The following is a 25,713-nucleotide window of genomic DNA, read 5'->3' on the forward strand; positions in this document are numbered from 1 at the left end:
GTCTAGGTTAGGGATGAGCAAGCTTTTTTTGCAAAGGATCAGACAGCAATATTTTAGGCTTTGTGGGTTATACGGTCTCTGTTGTAAGTACTCAATTCTGCCATTGAAGCAGGAAAGCAGCCATAGATCATATATAAATACATGAGTGTGACTGTGTAATAAAACTGCACGATAAAATTATATTTACAAAATAAGCGGTGGGCTAGTTTGACCTGCAGGCCCTAGTTAGCTGACCTCTGATCTAAGTGAAAGGTAAAAGAAGCCAGAACAAGGCAAGAGCCATGAGAATGAAGAGACAGAACGAATGTAGTAATGCTGTAGAGAGAACAGGTAAAAGAGGTGAAGAATCTCTCTTTCAACAGACACACACACACACACACACACACACACACCCAGGTTCTCCTCCAATCACTGTCCTAATTCTGTCCTCTTGTGGTCAAACTTGGCATTTCCATTTCCTCATCTCTAATTCATTCCTCAACCTGTCTCCTGGCTAATCATCTGCTGAAACTCTTACAAAGCCACCAAGAATCTCCTATCTGTTAAGATCAAATGACTGTTTTTTTCTTTAAATGTGATTTTAAAAATATTTATTTATTTTATTTTTGGCTGTGTTGGGTCTTTGTTGCTGCGCGCAGGCTTTCTCTAGTTGCGGCGAGCCGGGGCTACTCTTCATTGCGGTGCGTGGGCTTCTCATTGCAGTGGCTTCTCCTGTTGCAGAGCACGGGCTCTAGGCGTGTGGGCTTAGTTGCTCTGCAGCATGTGGGATCTTCCCGGACCAGGGCTTGAACCCGTGTCCCCTGAATTGGCCGGGGGATTCTTAACCACTGCACCACCAGGGAAGTCCCAAGATCAAATGACTCTTGATTCATAGTGTCTTCTTCTTTCCTCTTGGTTTCTATTCCTTTCTAAAACTCTTTAATCATTTAAAACACTCATTCTACAGGCTCTTTCAGATTAAGTCCTCAAGGTGCTATTCCTCCTACTGGTCTTTCTTAAAAGAAGAGAAAATCCTCACATGATTTTAAAACTTTTTTTCAAATCATGAACTCATTTCCAGTGGGGACTGTTTTTTCTGCAGCACTCTTTTTGCCCTGGTTGCAGAGGAATTCCTACACAGCCATTTATATTAGCTTCTGGAGGATGCACCATGGATTTCATTGCTTCAGGACCAGTTTTTGCACTGTTTGGTTTGGGAATGGGTCATGTCGATCCACATGGTGCAGGACTTGGGCTTCAACTTCTCATAGGAGACTTTTATGTTTCTTTATATGCAGAAAAGTAGGTAGAAACAATGGGTAGAATTTTTCTTATCATCCTCTCACTGAGAGGGTAGACCTTCCATACTCCCAGCTTTACTCAGATATTTCAGCTCTTTGTCTTTTCTCCTGTTCCTGTGTGAACTTCAAAAGCCCAGCCCCTGGATCCTAGCTCAAGAGTTGGCAAACTATGGCTGGCTGCCTGTTTAAGAATTAAGAATTTTTAAAATATTTTTAAAAGGTTTATGATTGTGCTACAATGGCAGTGTAGTGGTTATGACAAAACCCATAATGGCCTGTAAAATGTAAAATATTTATCATACGGCCCTTTACTGAAAAAGTTTGCTGACCCTTGGCCTAGCTTCTACGGCCTATATTCCATCAAAATCTTCTTTAGGCTTCAATGGCAAAAGACATCCTTCAGACCTTAACTGACATGTATGCACATGTGTATAAGACATTGTAGGCTGTGTCTCATATGTGCTCATGAGACACTGTACTTCTTTCTTGAATCCCTTTATTCTCTTGGCGTCTGTGACATCCCTTTCTTCTACTTTTTCTCTTTCATCTGCCTCTTCTCATTTTCCTTTACTGGTGCCAATTCCACTGCTACTAGTAGTTGGTCCTTTTTAGGAGTCTGGTCCTTGGCTCTCTTTTTTCCTTAACGTATATACTCTCCTGAGGCTATGGCTTCTTACAGTGCGGTTATTGACCTAGATTGTAATCACTTGGGTAATATTAAAACTGCAGGGACTTCGCTGGTGGCGCAGTGGTTAAGAATCTGCCTTCCAATGCAGGGGACATGAGTTCGAGCCCTGGTCAGGGAAGGTCCCACATGCCACGGAGCAACTAAGCCCGTGCACCACAACTACTGAGCCTGTGCTCTAGAGCCTGGATGCCATAACTACTGAAGCCCGCGTGCCTAGAGACCGTGCTCCGCAACAAGAGAAGCCACCACAATGAGAAGCCCGTGCACCGCCACGAAGAGTAGCCCCCGCTCGCGACAACTAGAGGAAGCCCACACACAGCAACGAAGACCCAGTGCAGCCAAAAATAAATAAATTTATTAAAAAAAAGAAAAAAACCCTGAAAGTTCCTGGCTTGAATCCAGACCAAATGAGTCAGAATCTCTGTAGGTAGGGCCCAGGAAACAGAATTTCTTTTTTAAATATTTATTTATTTTTATTTATTTTTGGTTGCATGGGGTCTTAGTTGCAGCACGTGGGATCTTCATTGAAGCATGCAGGCTCCCATGTTGCGGCGCGCAGGCTTCTCTCTAGTTGTGGTGTGAGGGTTTCCTCTTCTCTAGTTATGGCGCACAGGCTCCAGGGCGTGAGGGCTCTGGAGTTTGCGGCACGCAGGCTCTCTAGTTGAGGTGCGTGAGCTCAGCAGTTGTGGTGCATGGTCCTAGGTGCCCCGTGGCATGTGGGATCCTAGTTCCCTGACCAGGGATCAAATCTACGTCCCCTGCATTGTACGGCAGATTCTTTACCACTGGACCACCAGGGAAGTCCCAGGAAACAGAATTTTTAAACAAGTTCTCCAGTTTCACTTTTGTATACCAAAACTCAAATTTGTGAACTATTGCCCTAAGCAATCTCCCTCATTATCATCATTTTAACTATCAGCATTATGCTTATAACTAAAAATTATATTTTCAACTCTGCCCTCTCTCCTGAACTCCAGATTCTCACAGGAATTGTTTATAGGCACCTCCACCTAAATCTCACAGGCATAAACTTAACATGCACAAAAGATGTTCTTCCCAAATCTACTCTTCTTCCTCTGTTCTGTTTCAATTGATAGTACCACCTTTCACCCTATAGCTCCGGTCAGAAACCTGGGATCATTCTCAACTCTTCTCTTCCCTCTATTCTCATATCTAAATACTGTTGTTTCTACCTCCTAAATACCTTTTGCATGGATCCCATCGTCTCTATCGCCAGCTACTGCCCCTATTCTGCCTTTCATCTTCACAACTCCAGGACTGTCACAGTAGACTTCTAACTACAAGATGCCCTTACCTTTTCAAATCCACACTCCACAGAGTTCTTTTTCTAAATGCAAAATTTATGATCTTTCACTTGGATTTCAGCCATACTGCACAACTCCAGGGGGTACCAGTACCTAGAATACAAAGTCATCTAACTGGTATCTCCACTGTTCTCATTACAGCCAGAAGGATCTGATCATATTACTCCCTTCAGTGGCTTCCCAGCATCTGCAGAATAAAGTCTCAGCTCTTCACATTTCAGACGAGGCCTGCCCTGCTGTACCACTGCCAATCTCTAACCTACCATCTGGCCTTCCCACCCCTCCCTCACACTTTGTGCTCCATTTGGGCAGGATGCCCTTTCTGCCTTCACTAGCTCAGCAAATTCCTCTTTTTCTTCAAAACTCAGCTAGGGTGTCTCTTCTCTGTGCAGATTTTCCTGAGTCCTCTAGGCAGAGCTGACCATCCCCTCCTTCAGGCCAACTCTGATCTCGTGCCAGCTCATGTTTATTACGCCACTCTCCGCTAGACTTTGAGTAACTCCTGCTAACTCTTTTAGCCCCCACACCTGGCATAGAATAGGTTGCATGGTAGATGTTCCTAAAATTTAAATGGGCCCAAATAAGTCAAGGGTGACACTACAGCTGGAGCCTGAGTACCTAGGAGTACAAAGGCCTCAATCAGAGGGAGTAGGAAAATCAGAAGAAACAGTTCATGGGGGAAGCGGGGAGAGACAACAGTTTCTGCAATAAACATGCTAAGCTTAGGACTGTGACAGAATATCCAGGTGGAGAGGTCCAAGGGGGAACTGGAAATATAATATGCAAGTTTCAGGGAGAGATCAAGCAGCACCAGAGTCAGAGATTTTTGGGACTCTGAAGCTATAACAGCTGATGAAATAACCAAGAGAGAATAATAACCCAAGAGAAGAAGGCAAAGAACAACACCTTGGGAATCATGAGGCAAGAGGAAGAAAAGACAAGATGACAAGAGAGAAAAGTTGCCAAGGAAAAAGATAAGTACTAGGTGAATGCAATGTTAGGAAAACTAAGGGAAAATAGTTTCAAGAAGGAATGGGATTAAATTATCTATGAATGACTAGGGGTACCTGGGTTGAAAATAGTACACTAAAGAAAAAAGTTTATGGAGAATAGCTTTTCACTCCAAACATTTAGAGCATTTATTTTTACTTGAAGCAACCTAAATATTTGTTTCCCCTGAGCTGTAAAATTAGAAGTGCAAACATCAAACTCTCTTGGGGTTCTCCATATACATATCCAGAGTCAGAAACCACAGGGCACTCATAAGGGAAATCACGCAGCTCTCTGACTGCACAGACAGAGTCATTCTGAACAGCAGAGAGAAAACAAAGTCAGAATAAATAAAATCTAATCTGGGTTATACCTGAAATAGGACCCAACTGTGCCATTTTCCCTAGCCATGGGAGAGGTTCTGGGCCAGGCTCAAAGAGAGACATCATGAGGTTTGATTTCTTCTTGCTGTCAGCTTGGGAGTAGAGCATTCCGTGCCATTCAGGACTAGATGGAGAGAAGATGGAAGATCAGAAGAACATCAAGCCTGGGACTGTCATGTTAAATAACTCTAGCCTGTGTTTTTCTCTTGAGAGACATGGTTTTCAGCTTTGAAATTAGGTGCATTACTTTTACTAAAGTCAAATCCTAAACCTAAAAATGCATACTGATGTCCCCTAATATTACCATTCCTTGGGGACAGGTATTATTATTCAATTATGTAGATATGGAAATCAAAAGCAGTCTTAAAAGAGAAAAAAAAAATCACAAGGGCAGCAAGTAGCTGCAGGGGTGGTGACAAGTAAGGGCTGAGACCTATAGGTTTTTTCAGCCGCCTCCGAATCATTCACAGCAGTACCACAGAGAGAAGCCCCTCTAACAAAGGGCACAAAGCCATCACCCAGCTCTGCTCCCACTTCTCAAAGGGCCCCAGGTGATTCTCCTACTCAGAGACAGTGCAAGTAGCCTGAGTACCAAGAAATATAGCAAACTGATACCTAATAAGAATTGCACTTTTCTTTCTGGATCAGCTAATTTTAACTCAAGCAGAAAAGGAGCCATGCTTCCTCTGAGCATTCCTAACCTCTTGATTTTCTCTACCAGTCAATCCCAGGTGATGGCCAGAAGATGACCTCTTCTTCTCTGACAACAGGTATTATAGAAAGGGAAGCAGAGAGTTTTGCAGATTTTGAGACTACAGCGAAAAGTGAAAGCTAGAAGGGCTTTCCTCATAGGGAAGGAATACAGCAGAGCGGTTACGAGCATGGGCTATGGAGTCACAATACGTGGATAAGAGCCTGGCTCTTTCATTTACTAGCTGTGTGACCTTGAGCAAGTACCATGACTTGCTCTCGAAGCCTCAGTTTCTTCATCTAAGGAATGGGGATAATACTGATACCTCCTGTATAGTGAGGTATATAAAGTGCCTAGAGAAGTACCTGGCACATGGTAAAATGTTCAATGTTATCCGTATGTTTTTTCATTTAGTTTTACCTCCTCATTCTATAGCTGAGGAGTCTGTGCATACTGCATAAGATCCTACAACAAGTTAGTAGCATTACTTAAACTGACCCCAGGTTTCCTAGATAGGATGGAAAAGAGGAAAACTGAGAAAAGATATTATATAAAGGCAATATAATTAAAAGACTCACTCTGTACTTATTCTAGAGGATGCTTTAAAGAGTAGTGTAGAAGGTGATAGTACGTGGGAAGGATATGGCAGAAAGAGAAAAAAAGTGACGAGATCCTTTCTATTCTTTCTTTCAGAAAAGTCTGGGGAATACTTCACTATAAATTGATTCTCCCTTTCACTCAACCAAAGGTAAAAAAGTTTCTTACCCTAATTGAACTATCGCCACCATTCCTTCCACTTTTAGGCTGCCATGGAGCAGGACACAAAAGTTGGGTATTTTGCCTGCAATCTGATTGGCTGAATTTTCATCTTCGTTGTCATCCGTTATACCAGTACCCACCTCATCACCTTCTATGAAAAGAAGAGAAAACCAGTCAGACTGAGATTAGCTACAAAAACTCCAAACTCCAGTTGTACTCTTGGCTCTTTCTAGCCTTGGAAGGAAAGTATACAAAATTATAAAGGAATATTATAACAAGTAAGAAAAACTCATATTCTGGTTTTCCTATGTCCAAATAAAAATCAGTTTTCACATGTTATATGAATTCCACTTATATGAAACATCCAGAAGAGGCAAATCTATACAGATAGGATATCAGTAGTTACCTGAGGCTGAGAGAGATGGAAGGTTATGGGTTGATAGCTAAAAGGTTTCTTTCTGAGGTAGTGAAAATTCTAAAATTCTGATTCAAAAATTGTGGTTATGGTTGCATAACTTTGTAAATACACTAAAAACTACTGAATTGTACACTTTAAATGGGTGAAATGTATGGTATATGAATTATATTTCAGTGAAGCTGCTACACAAAAAATCAGCTTTCCATAGTTTCTACTGGAACACTAAGCTAGAGGCTCTCTGGGGGTTTCAGGCACCATCGAAACAGAAACAGATTCAGAGATGTCAAGAGTGTTCTCAACTGACAGCCTTCAGGCAGCACGTGGATGGGATACCCCAAAGAACAGTGACTACTCCATAAGCTTCTTGACTCACTTCTCCAACTCCAGGTTCTCTCATACACTCTGCTGACAAATGAATGAATCTTCCTCCAATTAACTTCCTTCTGGAACTATCTGTGTACTCAAGCTGATTCAAAGACTTTCTAATTCAATAGAAAGATCTTCCTGGTTTAGTTTGACATTCAACAGCCCTTACAACACAGCTCCATTTTGCCTTCCCATACTTTTCTTCCCACTGTTTTCCTATACAAACTCTTTGTTTTGCCCACTTTCTTTCTTGGCAATTTATATGGGCACGCAGAATTCCCAGGACCTTAGGAATAAGGTAAACTCAGTTGTTATCAATATCAATAACAGTAAGGTAAAGTATAAACAAAAGGATCATAATTGGTCATCTGTGAGAACATATCAAAGATTCTGTCTATGAATATGTGATGGAGGGTTATGGAATACCTAACACTCCAACTGAAATAACCATGAGTAAATGGAATGTGGTCATAACTCAGTGAGTGGAAACCTGATTGTATATACTTCTTGGAGAAAGCTGGTGAATATAAAGGAGACGGTCAGCCTAAAACATAGAAAAGAGAAGTTTAAAGTGCTAGAGACTAACATTCTCCAGAGAGATGCTGAACGTAGGAGATGACTTTATAGTTGCTGGAGAAATACATTCTGCAGTAATGAGGCCTCACAAGGACCTGGATTCATTCACTCATTCAACAGTATTTACTGAGTATCTACTATGTGCTAGGCACCAGTAGAGAACAGGTGTGGTTTCTCCCCTTATAAAGCTGTATTCCACATTGATCAGGCAACCTTCTGAGAACTACTTTGGTTTCCCCAGCATGCTCCCACAGGGAAAGGCAGAGCCCAGGATGAGGGACTAAGCACTGTCATCTCTAAAGAGGATTTCCACTGTAAATTAACGAAGCAGCACACAATAAATATGTGTCAAAATACTTTCCAGGGCTTCCTTGGTGGCGCAGTGGTTGAGAGTCTGCCTGCCAATGCAGGGGACACAGGTTCGTGCCCCGGTCTGGGAAGATCCCACATGCCACGGAGCGGTTAGGCCCGTGAGCCATGGCCGCTGAGCCTGCGCGTCCGGAGCCTGTGCTCCGCAACGGGAGAGCCACAACAGTGAGAGGCCCACGTACCGCAAAAAAACACCAAAAAAACCAAAAAAACCAATCTAATAACTACTCCTTTCCCCCAAATTCTGCAAAATGGGCTATTCTACTATCTTACATTTAAGAATAACTTTAGATAATAAGATACTTCATATGTATCACTGGAATAGGAAGAGAACTCACCTTTGTTAAGTGCTATAGGTAGAACCAAATGTCTGGACAGAACAGGGGGACTTGAAATATCAGCTATATCAATAAATCCCACTATTTCCAAATCTGAAAAGAAGGAATCAACATAGAATTAACTCGTAACAAACAATAAATGCTGGAGACGGTGTGGAGAAAAGGGAACCATCCTACACTGTTGGTGGGAATGTACCAATAAACTGGTACAGCCTCTACAGAGAACAGTATGGAGGTTCCTTAAAAAACTAAAAACTGAGCTACCATGTGACCCAGCAATCCCACTCCTGGGCATATATCCGGAGAAATCTGTAAGGATGCATGCACCCCGATGTTCACTGTAGCACTATTTACAATAGCCAGGACATGGAAGCTACCTAAATGTCCATCGACAGAGGAATGGATAAAGAAGATGTGGCACATATATATAATGGAATATTACTCAGTCATAAAAGGAATGAAATAATGCCATTTGCAGTGACATGGATGGACCCAGAGATTGTCATACAGAGTAAAGTAAGTCAGAAAGAGAAAGAAAAATATCGTAAAATATCACTCGTATGTGGAATCTAGAAAAATGGTACAGGATTTCCCTGGTGGTTCAGGGGTTAAGAATCCACCTGCCAATACAGGGGACATGGGTTCGATCCCTGGTCTGGGAAGATCCCACAGGCCCCAGAGCAACTAAGCCCACGCACCACAACTACTGAAGCATGCGCGCCTAGAGCCTGTGCTCTGAAATAAGAGAAGCCACCGCAATAAGAAGCCCGCACACCGCAATGAAGAGTAGCTCCCGTTCGCTGCAAGTAGAGAAAGCACACGCCCAGCAACGAAGACCCAATGCATCCAAAAAAAAAGAAAAGAAAAATGGTACAGATGAACTTACTTGCAAAGCAGAAACAGAGACACAGATGTAGAAAACAAACTTATGGTTATCAAGGGGGGAAGGGGGAATGGGATGAATTGGGAGATTGGGATTCACACATATACACTACTGTATATAAAATAGATAACTGGGCTTCTCTGGTGGCGCAGTGGTTGAGAGTCCGCCTGCCGATGCAGGGGAAACGGGTTCGTGCCCCGGTCTGGGAGGATCCCACATGCCGCGGAGCGGCTGGGCCCGTGAGCCATGGCCGCTGAGCCTGCGTGTCCGGAGCCTGTGCTCCACAACGAGAGAGGCCACAACAGTGAGAGGCCCGCGTATCGCAAAAAAAAAAAAAAAAAAGAAAAAGATAACTAATGAGAACCTACTGTATAGCACAGGGAACTCTACTCAATGCTCTGTGGTGACCTAAATGGGAAGGAAATCTAAAAAAGAGTGGATATATGTGTATGTATAACTGATTCACTTTGCTGTACAGCAGAAACTAACACAACATTGTAAAGCAACTATACTCCAATAAAAATTAATTAAAAACAAAGAATTAATTTGTTATGGGAAAGTACATTATTTTCTATGTACTAGATTTCATAAACACAAGGTTTAGATCGGGAATTCAAATATGATGACTAGGAAGGTTATTAGAAGTTTCTCTGAATGACTCTAATACTTTGCATTTTAAGTAACTAAGAAATTAAGGACAACTGTCTTTTATTTAATGGACTTAAGTTATACGACAAATCAGCTAGACTATTTTTATGAGGCTAGGTCCCCAGCCAAGGCAAAAGCTTAATGGTTAAGTCTCTCTGAATAGTCAGGATGTTCAGGTCACCAGGGGGCGTCATAGTAAAATACTTCCACAACAACTGCAAGCAGCTATGCCTGGAGGGTAAGGCTTTTGCATTAAAACTGTTTCCCTGAGAAAGAAATACATTCTCTACAAAATCAAGGTAGCAGTGTACATATGACAATGGTTTCTTTGCTTTATAGAAGCTGTATTAAAGACCAAAAGTATTTGTTGAAAATCTAAAATAAGTTAAAAAAAAAAAAAGTTGTAACCCAAAGAGTACTTTCTGGAAGTTTTTTCTTTTCTTTTTTTTTTTTTTTTGCTGTTCGCAGGCCTCTCACTGTTGTGGCCTCTCCCGTTGCAGAGCACAGGCTCCGGACGCGCAGCCTCAGCGGCCATGGCTCACGGGCCCAGCCGCTCCACGGCACGTGGTATCTTCCCGGACCGGGGCACGAACCCATCTCCCCTGCATCGGCAGGCGGACTCTCAACCACTGCGCCACCAGGGAAGCCCTGGAAGTTTTTTCTGATTATATAAGTAGTATAAAAACTTAGAAAACACTAAAAACTGTAAAGAAGAAAAATAAAGTCACTCATCATTCCTCATCAAAGGAAACCTCTATTAATATTTTACTGAATTGCTTTTTAGTCTTTCTTCTAGGCATATACACATTCATATTCTCAAAACAATGTTTTAAAAAATCAGGATCATGGTGAGTATACCATACTTCTTATACATCAGGAAATCTGCTTCTCTGGAGTTTTGCTATCATTACCTTCTTTAGCTGAGTAACGAATGAATCAGCATAAGCAGTTATATATTTTTCATCTGAGTAGAAAAAGGCCTATGTTTTAGTGGTTTAAATATAAGCTATAACAAAAATCTTGGACTAGAAGCTTTTATAAGTTAGTCCATTAAATAAAGGACAATTATCCTTATTTTCTTAGTTACTTAAAATGAAAAGCATTAGAGCCATTCAGAGAACTTCCAATAACCTTCTTAGTTATATTTGAATTTCCCACCTAAACACTGCATTTGTGAAATCTAGTACATAGAAAGTAATGTACTTCTGGGAAGAAAAGATCTATTTGAAGTTACGCATCCTAAAAGGGTGGGAGGGAAGTGGAATATAACTGGTTTGAAGGCAACAAAACATTTGGCACACTGCTGTCTAGTCACAATGAAAGAGATGGATGACCTATTTCTAGCAGGAGCAGAAAATAAAGGCACAGAAAACAAAACAGCCTGTGCACAGCCCTTCACTCAAAAACTCCTTAAAGTCTACACACCCAAGAATGAAATGAATTTCCAGCTGTACTTAATTTTAATCATTTAAAAATTTTTTCATTATATCTTTTATTATTAATTAATTAATTAATTAATTTTTGGCTGCTTTGGGTCTTCACTGTTGCGTGCGGGCTTTCTCTAGTCGCAGTGAGCAGGGGCTGCTCTTTGTTGCGGTGTGCGGGCTTCTTCTCACTGCGGTGGCTTCTCTTGTTGTGGAGCACGGGCTCTAGGCACGCGGGCTTCAGTAGTTGTGGCTCACGGGCTCTAGAGCGCAGGCTCAGTAGTTGCGGCGCATGGGCTTGGTTGCTCCACAGCATGTGGGATCTTCCCAGATCAGCGCTCGAACCCGTGTTCCCTGCACTGGCAGGCGGGTTCTTAACCACTGCGCCACCAGGGAAGTCCAATTTTAATCATTTGTTGATTGAACAATTACCTAGTGAACATCTACTAAGCATCAGACACTAAGCCAGGCACTGAGGGTGTGCAGTGGTGACTCGAAACAGTGATGGTTAAACATATACCCACCACTCAAGGAGTCCACCTGCCAATATGAGACAACTCTCTTCTCTACTACCCCTTGTTACTTTTGATTATTGGCTTTGCCAATTTAACCTAAGCATAGCACTGGCAACATGGTAGAAGCCATAACACATTGCTTTCTTTTAGTCATAATACAAGCTGCAGGATTAGAGGGGTACAATATATCACAACTGAGACCTGAGAGACCATCATTTCTCCTAGAGATTCCACTCACCTAGCCAATAAGAACTAGAGGAAGTGACTTGTCCAGGGTCACAGAGAAAAAGTCACACAGCCAAGTCTAAAAGCTAGCTCTTCATATATGACCTTAATAATGACGCTAATCCGTCTTACTATCTCTATTAAGAACTACCTCATGGATTTCAATGCTAGTGAATCTGGCCCTGGTTTCCAACTCTAGTAATTTGTGGTTATAATCATCTAGGATCAGAGATTAACTCATGACCTCACCACGGAAGACTACTAATCTGCCACCCCTTAGGCAATGCAACCTCCCATCCAAAGTATACTGGCATTTCTTTTCAACCCTCCTGGAGAGAGGAGAGTAAAAGTCAGAAGTTAGAAGAAAGTAAGGATAACAGAAGAACTAAGAATGAAGTATAAAAAAAGTTACCTGTGTTAATGACTTTAGGGATAGGATCGATTTCCTCGTCTACAACAAAAGGTTCTGGCCTGGGGAAGACTTGCACATCAGCGGTTAGGTGGCCACACTTGAGAACAGCATGGAAAGGTGTATATGCCAGATCTATCAGTTTTCTAGAATATGATGATTATTTGTTACAGAAAGAGTAATATGATACGTATAATTTTTTTCAAGTAATCTTTTTAAGATGTCAAGTTTGTTTTCCCTTCAAGTTGATTCCAAAGCTATGATCTGACCATTTGTGAAACAGAACAAAATCTGATATTTTTGGTGAGGAAATTTCAATTCTGAAAAGCCCAAAAGCAGTTAAATCTTTGAAATTGCTGTCATTGTAAGGAAGTCAATACCTATAGACATTATAGATTTAGTCATGCTTAATTTAAAAGGGAGTCAACACTTAAAAATCACTACTACCAATCATTTTATCTGAAAAATGTGCAACTTGGGGAAAATGAAATGACACAACTAGAAACAGTAAAATAGATATTATTGTCTGACATCAAATTATAATGCTGGATTGTAAGAAGGCAAAAAAGTATATACTCACCCAAACATAGACTGTACATTTTTCAAGCACAGGGGGCCATCAATAGTAAAAATCTGCCCTTCACCATTGTTTAAATCTATAAGACGTTCAAGGCAATCCAAGGAATCAGTGCTCTGAAGCTACAAAGCAAAACAGATGACTCTTTTAAAGTGGCATAAAATGCCAGATTGTTATCAGTACACTAAGGTCACAAAACGAAGATGATTTTTTTTAACAATGTGAGAAGGAAAATAACTAACAATTTTGACTCAAGGTTACCAAAGAGGAATGTTATATAAAATTATACCAGTAGAGCTATTTCATTCCAAGTAGTTTTGCAAAGATTCAGAGGTGACCACAGTTGGTATTCACATAGCACCTTCCCTTCCAAGTGTTTCTAACATATTTTGGTAAGAACCATCATTATTTATATTTTAAAGATAGAAAAACTGAGGTGAAGAAAAGTTAAATAACTTTCCAAAATAAATGGGAAAACCAGGAGATAAGAGTTTAATAAAACATACATCAGAGTAATGTTACTTAACAACAACAAAAAATCAAAGCACACTTCTGTCAACATTTCTGGTGTGATGGACATAAGAATTCCTAAGTGAGGGAAACACCTAACACCAAAAAGAACATTCTGACTCTGTAGCATCTGAAGAATCTTTGTGGGAAGTAGGACGGATAACAACTCCAGCTATGTTTCCTGAGATGTGGCAACACTCTGCTTTCAGAAAGCATTTGAGACATAGAGTCTTTTCAAATATAATCAGTAATTAGTGTCAGTTGAAACAATGGAGTTCAATGTTATACTATAGGCATGCCTCATTTATTGAGTTTCGCAGATATTGCCTTTTTTTTTAAACAAAGGTCTGTGGCAAACCTGTGTCAAGCAATTTTATTGGCACAATTTTTCCACAGGATTTCCTCACTTTGTCTCTGTGTCACATTTTGGTAATTCTCGCAATATTTCAAACCCTCCACCAGCAAAAAGATTACAACTTGTTGAAGGCTCAGATGATGGTTAGCACTCTTTGGCAATAAAATATTTTTAAAATAAGGTATGTACATTGGTTTTTTTTAGACAGTGCTATTTATTGCACTCTTAATAGACAACAGTATAGTACAAACAAAGCTTTTTTTATATGCACTGGGAAAAAAAGAAATTAATGCGACTTGCTTTATTGTGATCCTCGCTTTATAGTGGTGGTCTGGAATGGAACCTGCAATATCTCCGACACATGCCTGTATATGTAATATAATATTAATGGAATATACTAAAAAATATATTCCATTTCTGAGTCCTAAAATGTATCTAATCAAACTAAAAAGAACTTAGTAAAAAGCATTACCTCCTCCAGATTTGCCATGCACATGATGTATAACTTAGATGGGAAAGGAAAAGGTAGTGGGAACCTGTTGCTCTCACTGCGTTGGCTGTGAGTAGCTAGGGAGTGCCGCAGTGACCCTCTACCAATGCCAAGACAGCCATCTGTCACCAGAACAACCTGTTTGCAAAAAGGGAGAGGAGTTTTGTACATGAAATAACATATTTATTTAAAGCAGTCTCATTTGGCAATGTTTTCATTTCTCCCTAATTGCATTTACACTGAAAAATGTACCTCTGCAGGAATACAAACAAAGATGTGAATAAATCTCAACAACATTTGTCAAGTGAAAGATGACAGACACATTGTATTGATACGATTCTACACATATATATTAAGTTCAGACCACGTAAAACAAAACTAAGATAAATCAAATAGGGGTTGTGGGGTGATACTGAGTAGAAAGGGGCATGAGAAAACTCTGTAGGGTAATGGAAATGTTCTATATCTTAACTGGAGGAGTGGTTACATAGGTATATACATTTGTGAAAACTCAGTAAACTGTATACTTAAGATCTATGCATTTTACTGTATTTTATCTTATTAAACCTTTAAAAAAGCACCTACCTATGAACACTTAAAAAAAAGACAAAACCATTCATAACCAATTCTTACTTAATTGTATTAAAACTAGAACGCTATCTCTTAGAGAAGGAGTTGGCACCTAAGACACTGGTGTCAAAAATGGCATAAAGGGTACTTCCCTGGTGGTCTAGCGGTAAAGAATCTGCCTTCCAATGCAGGGGACACAGGTTCGATCCCTGGTTGGGGAACTAAGATCCCACATGCCCTGGGGCAACTAAGCTCACGTGCCCTGGAGGCTGCGCACCACAAAGAGAGAGAGAAAACTCGCATACCACAACTAGAGAGAGGCCTGCGCACCGCAACAAAAAGATCCCGCATGCTGCAACTAAGACCTGAAGCAGCAGAAAAAGAAAAAAAGAAAAAAAATGGCATAAGGACCTATTTTACGTGTGTCCCTAGGAAATACCAGCACAGAAGTCTGAAGACTGAACCTTGACACTTTATTTTCAAAGATGACAAACTTTACCTACCCCTGCTCAACTAAAATGACAACTGCATTAAATATGTATTTATAAAAGCCATTTAACCAGACATGGACAAGACCTTTAAAATGCATTCTTAATCAACCGATAATTTTTAAAAGCCTTCAAAACATACCAACAATAGACATTAGTTACAAATCATTTTCCTTTTCCTCACTGTTTAATGCAGTCCTTGGGAAGTCCTGGGTGGACTTCCCAAGCAATCCAGGGGAGGATTGTTTTTGCTCTCCCTAGCCTAGCCTAGTAACTTAACAATAACAAACCAGTAAGTCAGTATTAGGTGGTTGCACCATGTGAAGTGCCAAGACTGACACTTACTTCTAAAGCCCAAGAATGCTTAATAGAGGTCCCCTGGAGAGATGTCATCTCTTAGGAAGACAGTCAAGGCAAATCCCTCTTCTAGGTACCAACAATTGCTACATAATGATTTACTTCTGCCACTAGCTTTTTCAGATGCTGTGTGATAATGAAATATTTCTTGTAATGTCAAAATGAGACAGACTTTACTCAGATAATGAAAACACAGTCCAGCTCTTTAAAAACTTGGTTAAAAACATTCCACATTAAAACAAATCTGTTTGATAGTAACTGATTATAAAAACAATCACTAATAACGTCCACCGTGTTTTGGACCTGGTTCACCCCAAAACTCACCAAGCAAGTCTAAGTGGATCCAGGCCCAGCTCCTTCCCCTCAGGGTACAGTATATCTCAAATTCAGATTCCTCCTTTTTGCAAAGGAAGAAAAAAATATTAAAAGGCAGAAGTCTGCATGGTGCACAAGGTCTGGCTCTTATGTGTTTTCTGAGTTTCTTCTCTAAAACCACTGAAGAAGTAGCAAATGAAACTGTGCTACCTGCTAGCTTCCAGTTCAGAAGATATTGACAACAAAACTTCACTTATTCTTTATATTGCTAGGAAATTAGACAGTCTGTATGCATGGTTTTATGAACTAATGTTTATGAAGCAAGGTGACAAAGGTTTTTATTTCTGAAAGGAAACTGATCAAAAGGTATTTACTGGCTTTTTTAGCAAGTGTCCACTAAAGTGATCTGATTTTTAACCTTTTAGTAGTAGCTCAGGGTCTTCACTAACCCATGAGTTCATACTGTATAAAATAACTCAACTACCTGAGTAAGAAAAAACAGTAAGAAAAAACAAAAAAGCTTAAAAAAAAAAGCTGGGTTTATTGAGATATATTTCATAAGCAACAAAATTCACCCTTTTTAGTATATAGTTCTATGAGTTCTGACAAATGCATTCAGTGATGTAACCACTTCTACTATCAAGATACAGACCAGTTCCATCACTTCTCATATTCCCTCATGTTTTATTTGGGTCAGCCCCTAACCTTTCCTCACCACAAGGCAGCCACAATCTTATACTTATTTAAAAAACAAATATCGGTGATGCTACTGACACTACTGAGGAATCCCGTATTTGACCCTATAATAAAAAATCATATACTATGGCCCACTGCCTGTTTCTGTAAATAAAGTTTTACTGGAACAGAGCCATGCCCATTTATTTACTTATTACCTGTGACTGCTTTCATGCTATGACAACAGAGTTGAGGAGTTGCCACTGACACCCGCAAAGCCTAAGATACGGAAAAAGTTTGCTGATTCCTGTTGTAGACTATTATGATTTTCCTTTTAGCAACTTTTCTGTTTTCTCCTTTAAAATATGCTACCACTTCTCAAAGAACCTGTTTATAGCAAACTTCCAATTGCTACAACTCTGCTCTGATTTGATGCTATATGTGGACCTATTGTGGACTCTTAAGGAAAGGGCAACAGATTTTATGACATACACCTCACTTTTTAGACAACCCAGGTAGTTGAGAAGGTTAAAAGTCTGCTGAATAAATGCTACACTGGAATAATGAAGATAGACTATATTGTACTGATGTTTACAATTATATCACTCAAAATTATAATCGCCCCTTCCAGGGGGTGTTCTAAAATTCCACTGTGAGCCCTTTGTGTTTTATACAAACAATGCTAGTTTGAGGTAAGTCAATTTACTAGGAGGATGCTTTCCTTAAGGCATATTTGTGCTGCTTTCTGAATATATTAGTGTTGATTTAGTGCCTTCTTTTAAAAAGATACCAAAAGTGTATAATACAGTTTGTGGAAATTACAATGTATGCTGTGTCAGAGCCTGAACAAAAATGAAGCGCCTCAGTGGTTAATGATTTTAACTTAGGGCAAAGAAAAAGAATTGATCATTACCTGACAAGGAATTGCACCACCCCATTCTTGCTGAACGATATTGCAAACACCAACTAATGCAGACTCCAAGCAGGTTTTATCATAATCATCCATATTACTTAGTGCTTCCTGATTGAATGAAAGATAAAATTGCTCATTATTATTTACCGTTTTAATTTGTTACCAGAAAAAAACATAAACTGTTCAAAGCATGAATGTTACACAGGGGACACTGTGTTTCTGAGAGCCCAAATCATACGTTCTTAAAGAAAAATGGTAAAAAAGATTTCCTCAACTATAAAGGATGATTAAAAGAGCTTCCCTGGGCTTCCCTGGTGGCTCAGTGGTTGAGAGTCTGCCTGCCGATGCAGGGTACATGGGTTCGTGCCCTGGTCCGGGAAGATCCCACATGCCGCGGAGCGGCTGGGCCCGTGAGCCATGGCCACTGAGCCTGCACGTCCGGAGCCTGTGCTCTGCAACGGGAGAGGCCACACAGTGAGAGGCCCGCGTACCACCACAAAAAAAAAAAAAAAAAAGAGCTTCCCTTTATTCTGTTCTCTCATCAGGTGAGAGTGAATTGTCCATCAAGTTCATATCTTTATTAAGTGGACCTTGAAAGAAATAATTAAAATGAAAAACGTTTGAAGACATCACAAAAATAATGACAAAATTTACTGAATACTATCATCATTCTAGGCATTTTACATGCATTTAATCATGACAACATCCTATAACGCAGTGGTCCCCAACCTTTTTGGTCAGGCACCAGTTTCGTGGAAGACAGTTTTTCCAGACGGGGGGTGGGTGGGGCGGGGCAGGGGATGGTTAAGGCGGTAATGTGAGCGATGGGGAGCAGCAGATGAAGCTTTGCTGGCTGCCCACTCCTCACCTCCCGCTGTGTGGCTGGGGGTGGGGGTTGGGGACCCCTGCTATAAGGTATAGATAATGAATCTATTTTTATTTTCTTTATTTAAAAAAAATTTCATTTATTTATTTTTGGCTGCATTGGGTCTTCGTTGCTGTGCACGGACTTTCTCTAGTTGTGGTGAGCAGGGGCTACTCTTTGTTGCGGTGTGCAGGCTTCTCATTGCGGTGGCTTCTCTTGTTGCGGAGCACGGGCTCTAGGTGTGTGGGCTTCAGTAGTTGTGGCAAGCAGGCTTCAGTAGTTGTGGCACGCAGGCTTCAGTAGTTGTGGCTCACGGGCTCTAGAGCACAGGCTCAGTAGTTGTGGTGCACAGGCTTAGTTGCTCTGCGGCATGTGGGATCTTCCCGGACCAGGGCTTGAACCCATGTCCCCTGCATTGGCAGGCAGATTCTTAACCACTGCGTCACCAGGGAAGCCCAGTTAACCTATTTTTAAAATAAGGAAACTGAGGTACAAAACGATTAGGTCACTTTCCCAGGTCTTACACCTAGAAGTGGCAGAATCTAGATTTGAACCCAGTCAGTCAGACTCCAGGACTCAACCATTACTCTTCACTACCTATATAGCAATTCTTTAAATTTCAGAACTGCTGAACATCCAAGATTCTTAGTTTACTCATCTATAAGAAATCCAGTGCAATTAAAAAATGAAAAAAAAAAAAAAGCTTTTAAGTCACTTAAAAAAATGTGAGATAGGGACTTCCTTGGTGGTCCAGTGGGTAAGACTCCATGCTCCCAATGCAGGGGGCCTGGGTTCGACCTCTGGTCAGAGAACTAGATCCCACATTCATGCTGTAACTAAGAGTTCACATGCCGCAACTAAGAGTCCACACGCCAAAACTAAGAAGCCCACATGCTGCAACTGAGACTCTGCATTCCACAACTAAGGGTCTGCATGCTGCAACTGAAAGTTCACATGCTGCAACTAAGACCCGGTGCAGCCAAAATAAATAAATAGATTTTTTAAAAAAATGTGAGATAATAAATGATTTAACAAAATTTTATTATTTATATTTTAAAAAGCAAACTATACTGATCCTGGATTTCTAAACTGCCTAGCAACTATTAAACTGTTCATTTTAATTCCACAAACACTTACTGACTGCTCACTATGGGCAAGGAACTGTGCTAGGTATTGTTGGAAATAGTAATAATTTAGAGATGTTGTCAGAAAGTAATTCTTTGGCATATCACAGACAACACCTTTGGAAGGTAACACCTATCAACCAAGGTTTTAAAATGATTTCTTGGCATCTGTAAATCAAAGGCTATTTGTTGCGGAGGAAATATACTCCTGAATTACTCTAGAATAAGGATTTTATAAGGAAGGACTATTTTTCTTTTTTTAAAATTTATTTATTTTTGGCTGTGTTGGGTCTTCATTGCTGCATGTGGGGTTTCTCTAGTTGCAGCAAGCGGTGGCTACTCTTTGTTGTGGTGCATGGGTTTCTCCTTGCGGTGGCTTTTCTCGTTGCGTAGCACGGGCTCTAGGTGCATGGGCTCAGTAGCTGTGGCTTGCAGGCTCAGTAGTTGTGCCGCATGGGCTTAGTTGCTCCACGGTATGTGGGATCTTCTCGGACCAGGGCTCAAACCCGTGTCCCTTGCATTGGTAGGCGGATTCTTAATCACTGAGCCACCAGGGAAGTCCCTGGAAGGACTGTTTTTCATCTCAAGTTTTATAGAAAAGTAGAAAAGTGTTGAACCTAAAGATCCTGAACTTTAGGGAACAGGGCACTACATCCTGAGATGCTCCCCTCCCACAGAGAATTCCAGAAAACCAAAAGAGGAGGCTACAGCAACAACTCACAGCTCTAACTCATAGCTCTACCAAAGGCAGAAGGCCTACTGATTATGAATCTTTGTTTTACAGTTATACTCAGATATTATACCCATAGACTTATATTTAAATAATTCCAGTTCTAAATATTCAGTGCAATATGATAATACTGTTTTCCTTCCTATAAATTGGGCCCAGTACATACAATAACTCATTCCTTTTTGTACCTGTAGGGTGTTATAATCTCTTGTGAAGGGAACCATCAATTCCCAGAGTGATGAAAAAACCACCAGGGCTGTAAACTCAAGCTTGTAATTTGTGGCCATGTGTTCAAACAGCATTGTCAAACCATGGGCTGCCAGGTGCTTGCGCTGATATTCCTCGGACCCCTCGATAGACACAGGTCGGGTCATGGAAAGGGATACGTCCATTACCACCACCGTAGGCATGATGAAAGTGATCCCAGTGTTCCCAGTCAGAATGTAAACAGATAGCTATAGATAGAGAAATGCTGTAGAAAATAAATATGATTAGGTCTTGCATGTCATGGAGAGAAAAAAGTATTTTTTTAATCATAATTTTAACCTAACTTTCCAGAAATAAGTGAAGGCAAACCCCATCTAAGTGGAGGTGAGGACAAATCTGCAGGGAATTCAGTGGGAGGGAAGCAAGCAGCTTAGTTCACTGTGAGGACCACTCCTAGAATCACCCACTAAATAGCCATAAATCAAGGACCATCTTAAATGTTTCTAGTAAAAACAAAATAAAACAAAATATTAAATTCAGGGAGCTCTTGAGTTGAATACTTTCAAATCTTACACAACTTAATATAACAAACACTCCTACATCACCTCTCCGACACTTAATTTACTAAAGAACATTTCTAGTTGTCTTATGGTGGTACTTTTTGACAATCAACCATTCTTTTTGGGCACCATCACTATCTTACTCAATACAGCAGTATTTGGGCAAGTGTTTGCTGAATTATCTTGTTGCCTAATGTCCTTTTTTAAAAAATTAAAATGAACGCAAAATATAAAAACAAGAAGTCGGGCTTCCCTGGTGGCACAGTAGTTAAGAATCTGCCTGCCAATGGAGGGGACACAGGTTCGATCCCTGGTCCGGGAAGATCCCACATGCCGCAGAGCAACTAAGCCTGTGCACCACAACTACTGAGCCTGTGCTCTAGAGCCCATGAGCCACAGATACTGAGCCCAGGTGCCACAACTACTGAAGCCCATGCGCCTACAGCCCGTGCTCCGCAACGAGAAGCCACCGCAATGAGAAGCCTGCGCACCGCAACGAAGAGTAGCCCCCACGGGCCGAAACGAGAGAAAAGCCTGCACGCAGCAACGAAGACCCAACGCAACCAAAAATAAATAAATAAAATAATAAAATAAAATAAATTATTTTAAAAAAAAGAAAAGGCTGGTAAAGTCATAGTCCAAATTAGACAAAGCTGGAAATCATTAAGCATGACAAAAACAACAAACTGCTAGCCTCAGTAGTACTCACTGCAGATAAACGAGGCAACAGCTCTTTAACTATGAAGGAAAAGAGCAAAATTAAAGAATATGTATGACAGCTGGCAGTATCTCTTAAAACTGTATAAAAGTCAAAATGTAGAAGAAATGGAGAAAACAAAGGGCTTTTAAAATTATGGATTGAGAATTAGCATGAAGAAAACATTTCTGTGCTCAAAAATAAAGAAAAAAGTTCCCAGATATACAGATCTGCTCTTGCTGCTGCTGCTACTCTATTATTAAGCAAACTATAGTCTACTCACACAATTAAATATCATATAGCTATAAATAAATCATACATATACAGATATCAGAAATATTTATATAGTATTAGTAACTGAGAAAAGCAGGTCACAGGCCTGTATGTATACACCGATTACAACTTCATAAAAATCATACTGCATATATTGCATATATACAATTTTGCATATATACAATTAGAGAACACTCAGGATGGACATAAACAAGTTAGAAAATTTAATGTTCACTAATTTCTTTTTTGGAACTTACTTTAAAACACTTAACAGTGGCCAGAGGGCTTGTTTTAGTACAGTGTCCAACTGCAAACGTGTGCTATTCTAAAATTCCATTTGTAAGTAGGCTGTTGGGAACTCTGAGCATATTGCCTCACAGAAACAATGTTATAAATGGGGATCAGGGACTCATGTCAAGTAGGAAAAGCCTTTTTACCACATAATGGCCTTTCAAATCCAAATGCCTCATGTATCCAACATCGATAAAGACTAAAGGAGATATATAAATTACTCTTCCAGACTGCTTTCCAAAATGTTTAACCATTTTGATAGAAAAAAACTAAAATGTGGGATTCCCTGGTGGTGCAGTGGTTTAAGAATCTGCCTGCCAATGCAGGGGACACGGATTCGAGCCCTGGTCTGGGAAGATCCCACATGCCACGGAGTAACTAAGCCCGCGCACAATAACTACTGAGCCTGCGCTCTAGAGCTCGCAAGCCACAACTACTGAGCCCACGTGCCACAACTACTGAAGCCCGCACACCTAGAGTCCGTGCTCCACAACGAGAAGCCACCGCAATGAGAAGCTTGCGCACCGCAACCAGTGGCCCCACTCTTCACAACCAGAGAAAAGCCGATGCACAGCAACGAAGACCCAACGCAGCCAAAAATAAATAAAATAAATTTATTTTTAAAAAAAAACCAAGGGGCTTCCCTGGTGGCGCAGTGGTTGAGAGTCCGCCTGTCGATGCAGGGGACACAGGTTCGTGCCCCGGTCTGGGCAGATCCCACGTGCCGCGGAACAGCTGGGCCCGTGAGCCATGGCCGCTGAGTCTGCGCGTCCGCGTCCGGAGCCCGTGCTCCGCAACGGGAGAGGCCACAACAGTGAGAGGCCCGCGGACCGCAAAAACAAACAAACAAACAAACAAAAAACCCCAAAATGTGCATCCTTATTCTGCGCCTCATTAAGCACAGCATGTTAAACATAATTCACTCTGACTTAGCATCACAACTCTGAACACCAATACTGCCCAGCACGCTGCTGCCCTCATGTTTTAATTTATACCAGCATTCTCCCAAGTGTGTGCTGCACAACGCTGCCCTGGAGGGATGCGCCAAGAAAAATGAGTTCAGGTCTTATTAAAGACACTGAGAAGCTCTATAGCAAAGAATCCAGTTTGTTAACTCTGTGTTTCCCATTTAACCCTTCTCTGATCATTAGTTGATGCCATGGAACAAGTATATAGAACATACCCAGAAACACTGCCTTGTACTCAAGGGATCCAGGCTGTTGTGTTCTGTTTTGGTGCCTCCTCTTTGTAACTAAGTTTTGGACCATCATTTTGCATCCCACTTTTCTCTGTAATCATCCTCCCTCTTTCCGATTTGTTGCTTTTTTGCTACTATGAGCTGGAAAGCCAGGTAATCCAGCTTGCTAAAACTGTGTCCGAAGTCAAAGTTAACAGGCTCTAAGAGCCTGTGAGTTTCTTCTGCTGTCACGTGCATGTGCTTAGGCATTATCAACTTGGTGCTATTTCATCTACTCAGTCTTTCCAGACCCTTTCTGGGTCTCAGCTGTGTTGTTCAAGAAGTGAGGTCCTGTGCAATACTGGTTCAACTACACTACATTAGACGATAAGCTCAACAAGAGCAAGGACAGTGTGAGATTCTGCCCACCAATGTCTCCTCAGAACCTATCACAGCAGTGGGCACACAGTATGTACTTGACAAATACTTGATAATGACAAGTAAACTACCTCTCAGCACTAGATGTAACATTAATTTTTTGGCAAAACACATTACAAATTTTAACTCTGGACACCAGAAACACACTTCCTCCTCTCCTCGTTCAAGCAGAGATATCAGGAACTCCTATGCCTCTACCCACGTATAGAGTTTATCCAGCTCCTATGGTATTCCCATTCAGGCACAGAGGTCTTTACGTTACTGAAAGCTGGGGATGCGGAGTACTGGCCTCATCTCTTAGGAGAATGAGAATCAGGATACACAGATTTAGATCATATATAAGAAAGCATTTCCAGCTCATGAAATCTGCTGTAACACTGGAATGGGTGACCATAGCTGGCAGGCTTGCATTCTGGGAAGACACTTATGGAGCTGGCTCTTTCTTCAGACTGATGCATTTGTGTCCACCCCCAAACACACCTTCCTAACAATGGCAAAGTCATGGGAAACCAATTTAGAACTCAGGTTGTCAGCACAGAAGTAAAAGATGGATGGATGTTCTTGAAGGATGGTTCACTCAAGTAGCCTAGGCCTGATTAAAAAAAAAAAAATCCCTGCCCACACAGTCCAGCAATTTTGTGAAAACACCATGTTACTTCTCTCTTGGGTTGATTCTTACCCTAAGGTCCTCCACCCCACCCCCATAGCCTTCTCGTAAGTACAGTTTACATACAATGCTTAAGACAACTAGTGGTCTTCTTTTCTCAAGTAGCCCTTAGCCCCTTGATTTGGTCATCTCCATTAGCTACACATTTATAATTCTTCCCAGAAGGAGACAATTAGCTCGTTCATAAAGAAGTGATTCTGAGGAGTATCGCTCTTAAAGCGTGATTCCACTCGAATTTCTAGGGATCGGCTAACCTACTCTTAAGTTTGTCTGTTGGCCTCACATCTCTTGCCCGATGAGTCCCCTCCACCGTTCTCGTTACAACTTCACCTCTAAAGTGCCAACCTGTAAACACAGAACTCCTGCATTTGGATCGCGTCTGCCTGGGGATGTATTTTTACCTTAAAATCAGTCAAAAGTCTTTAAGATCTGGAAGTCTCTTATGGGAAGAGGAGGCGAAGGGGGCCTGGGTAAGGGGCCGACATCGTGGTGCTTGTGCGGAGCTCTGGCGCGGCAGAGCGAAGGGAGAACGAAGGCAGTGGCCCGGAACTGGCGCCGCAGAGACGGCGCGGGGCGGCCACCTCGGCGGCGGAAAGGCCGGGCGTCGGCCCCGCGTTGTTCCCCGCCGCCGACCCCTTCTCCTGCAGCTCCAACAAGCAATCCAAGACAGCCTACGGTCTCCAGCGCCCTCTACTCACCCCGCGCCCATCACCGGTACGGTCCGTTACCAAACCCTTTCCGCCAGCGCGCCGCAGCCGGAAGTATATGGCCGCGCGACGAAACGGAACTCGGCGCCGGGTGTGCGCTAGGCGCTTGGGGCGGGGCTTTAAGGACGTCGTGGGCGGGGCGTTGACTCAGCGGAGAAGCTTCCCGATGCGTCCTCCTCAGCGTTTCACTTCGCAGCGTTTTGTTTGCGGCCACCGCCACGACCCCACTCCCCACGTAGTCCCCAGCTGCGCCGGGCCCGGGCTGTCTTCGCCTCTTCTCTCCCTTCTCGTTCTCGGGCTTTTCCTTATTTGTTTCTGGCCTCCTGCCCACCTGCCTCTCGTTGGCCCGTGGGCCTCACCTGTCTGGGTAACCCCGTGACCAATTCACACTGTCTCCTCACTCACCTGGGCTCGTTGGTGCACCAGCCTGACCCTCGCTG

The 25,713-nt window shown here is 41.7% G+C and overlaps 1 protein-coding gene across 3 annotated transcripts in view; it reads right to left on the reverse strand.

The window, feature by feature from the left end:
* The window catches only part of INTS14 (integrator complex subunit 14), a 40,306-nt gene extending 14,989 nt beyond the window's left edge, over positions 1-25,317 (reverse strand). For 2 of the 3 annotated variants that reach the window (XR_009541074.1, XM_060152180.1), the window contains exons 1-9: positions 24,968-25,303; positions 20,445-20,728; positions 17,538-17,645; positions 14,202-14,357; positions 12,868-12,986; positions 12,291-12,433; positions 8,184-8,276; positions 6,123-6,267; positions 4,657-4,790 (exon numbers count right to left, since the gene is read on the reverse strand). Coding sequence is in view for 2 of the 3 variants with exons in the window: in XM_060152180.1 (XP_060008163.1) it covers positions 4,657-4,790; positions 6,123-6,267; positions 8,184-8,276; positions 12,291-12,433; positions 12,868-12,986; positions 14,202-14,357; positions 17,538-17,645; positions 20,445-20,666 (1,120 nt within the window). In the remaining variant the exon portion in view is untranslated. Of the gene's footprint in view, positions 1-4,656; positions 4,791-6,122; positions 6,268-8,183; positions 8,277-12,290; positions 12,434-12,867; positions 12,987-14,201; positions 14,358-17,537; positions 17,646-20,444; positions 20,729-24,967 lie in introns of all 3 variants that reach the window. The other variant, XM_060152190.1, reaches the window with a different exon arrangement.
* Positions 25,318-25,713: the final 396 nt, after the last annotated feature.

This window comes from Lagenorhynchus albirostris, chromosome 1, assembly GCF_949774975.1.
Source record: "Lagenorhynchus albirostris chromosome 1, mLagAlb1.1, whole genome shotgun sequence".
Taxonomy (NCBI): Eukaryota; Metazoa; Chordata; class Mammalia; order Artiodactyla; family Delphinidae; genus Lagenorhynchus; species Lagenorhynchus albirostris.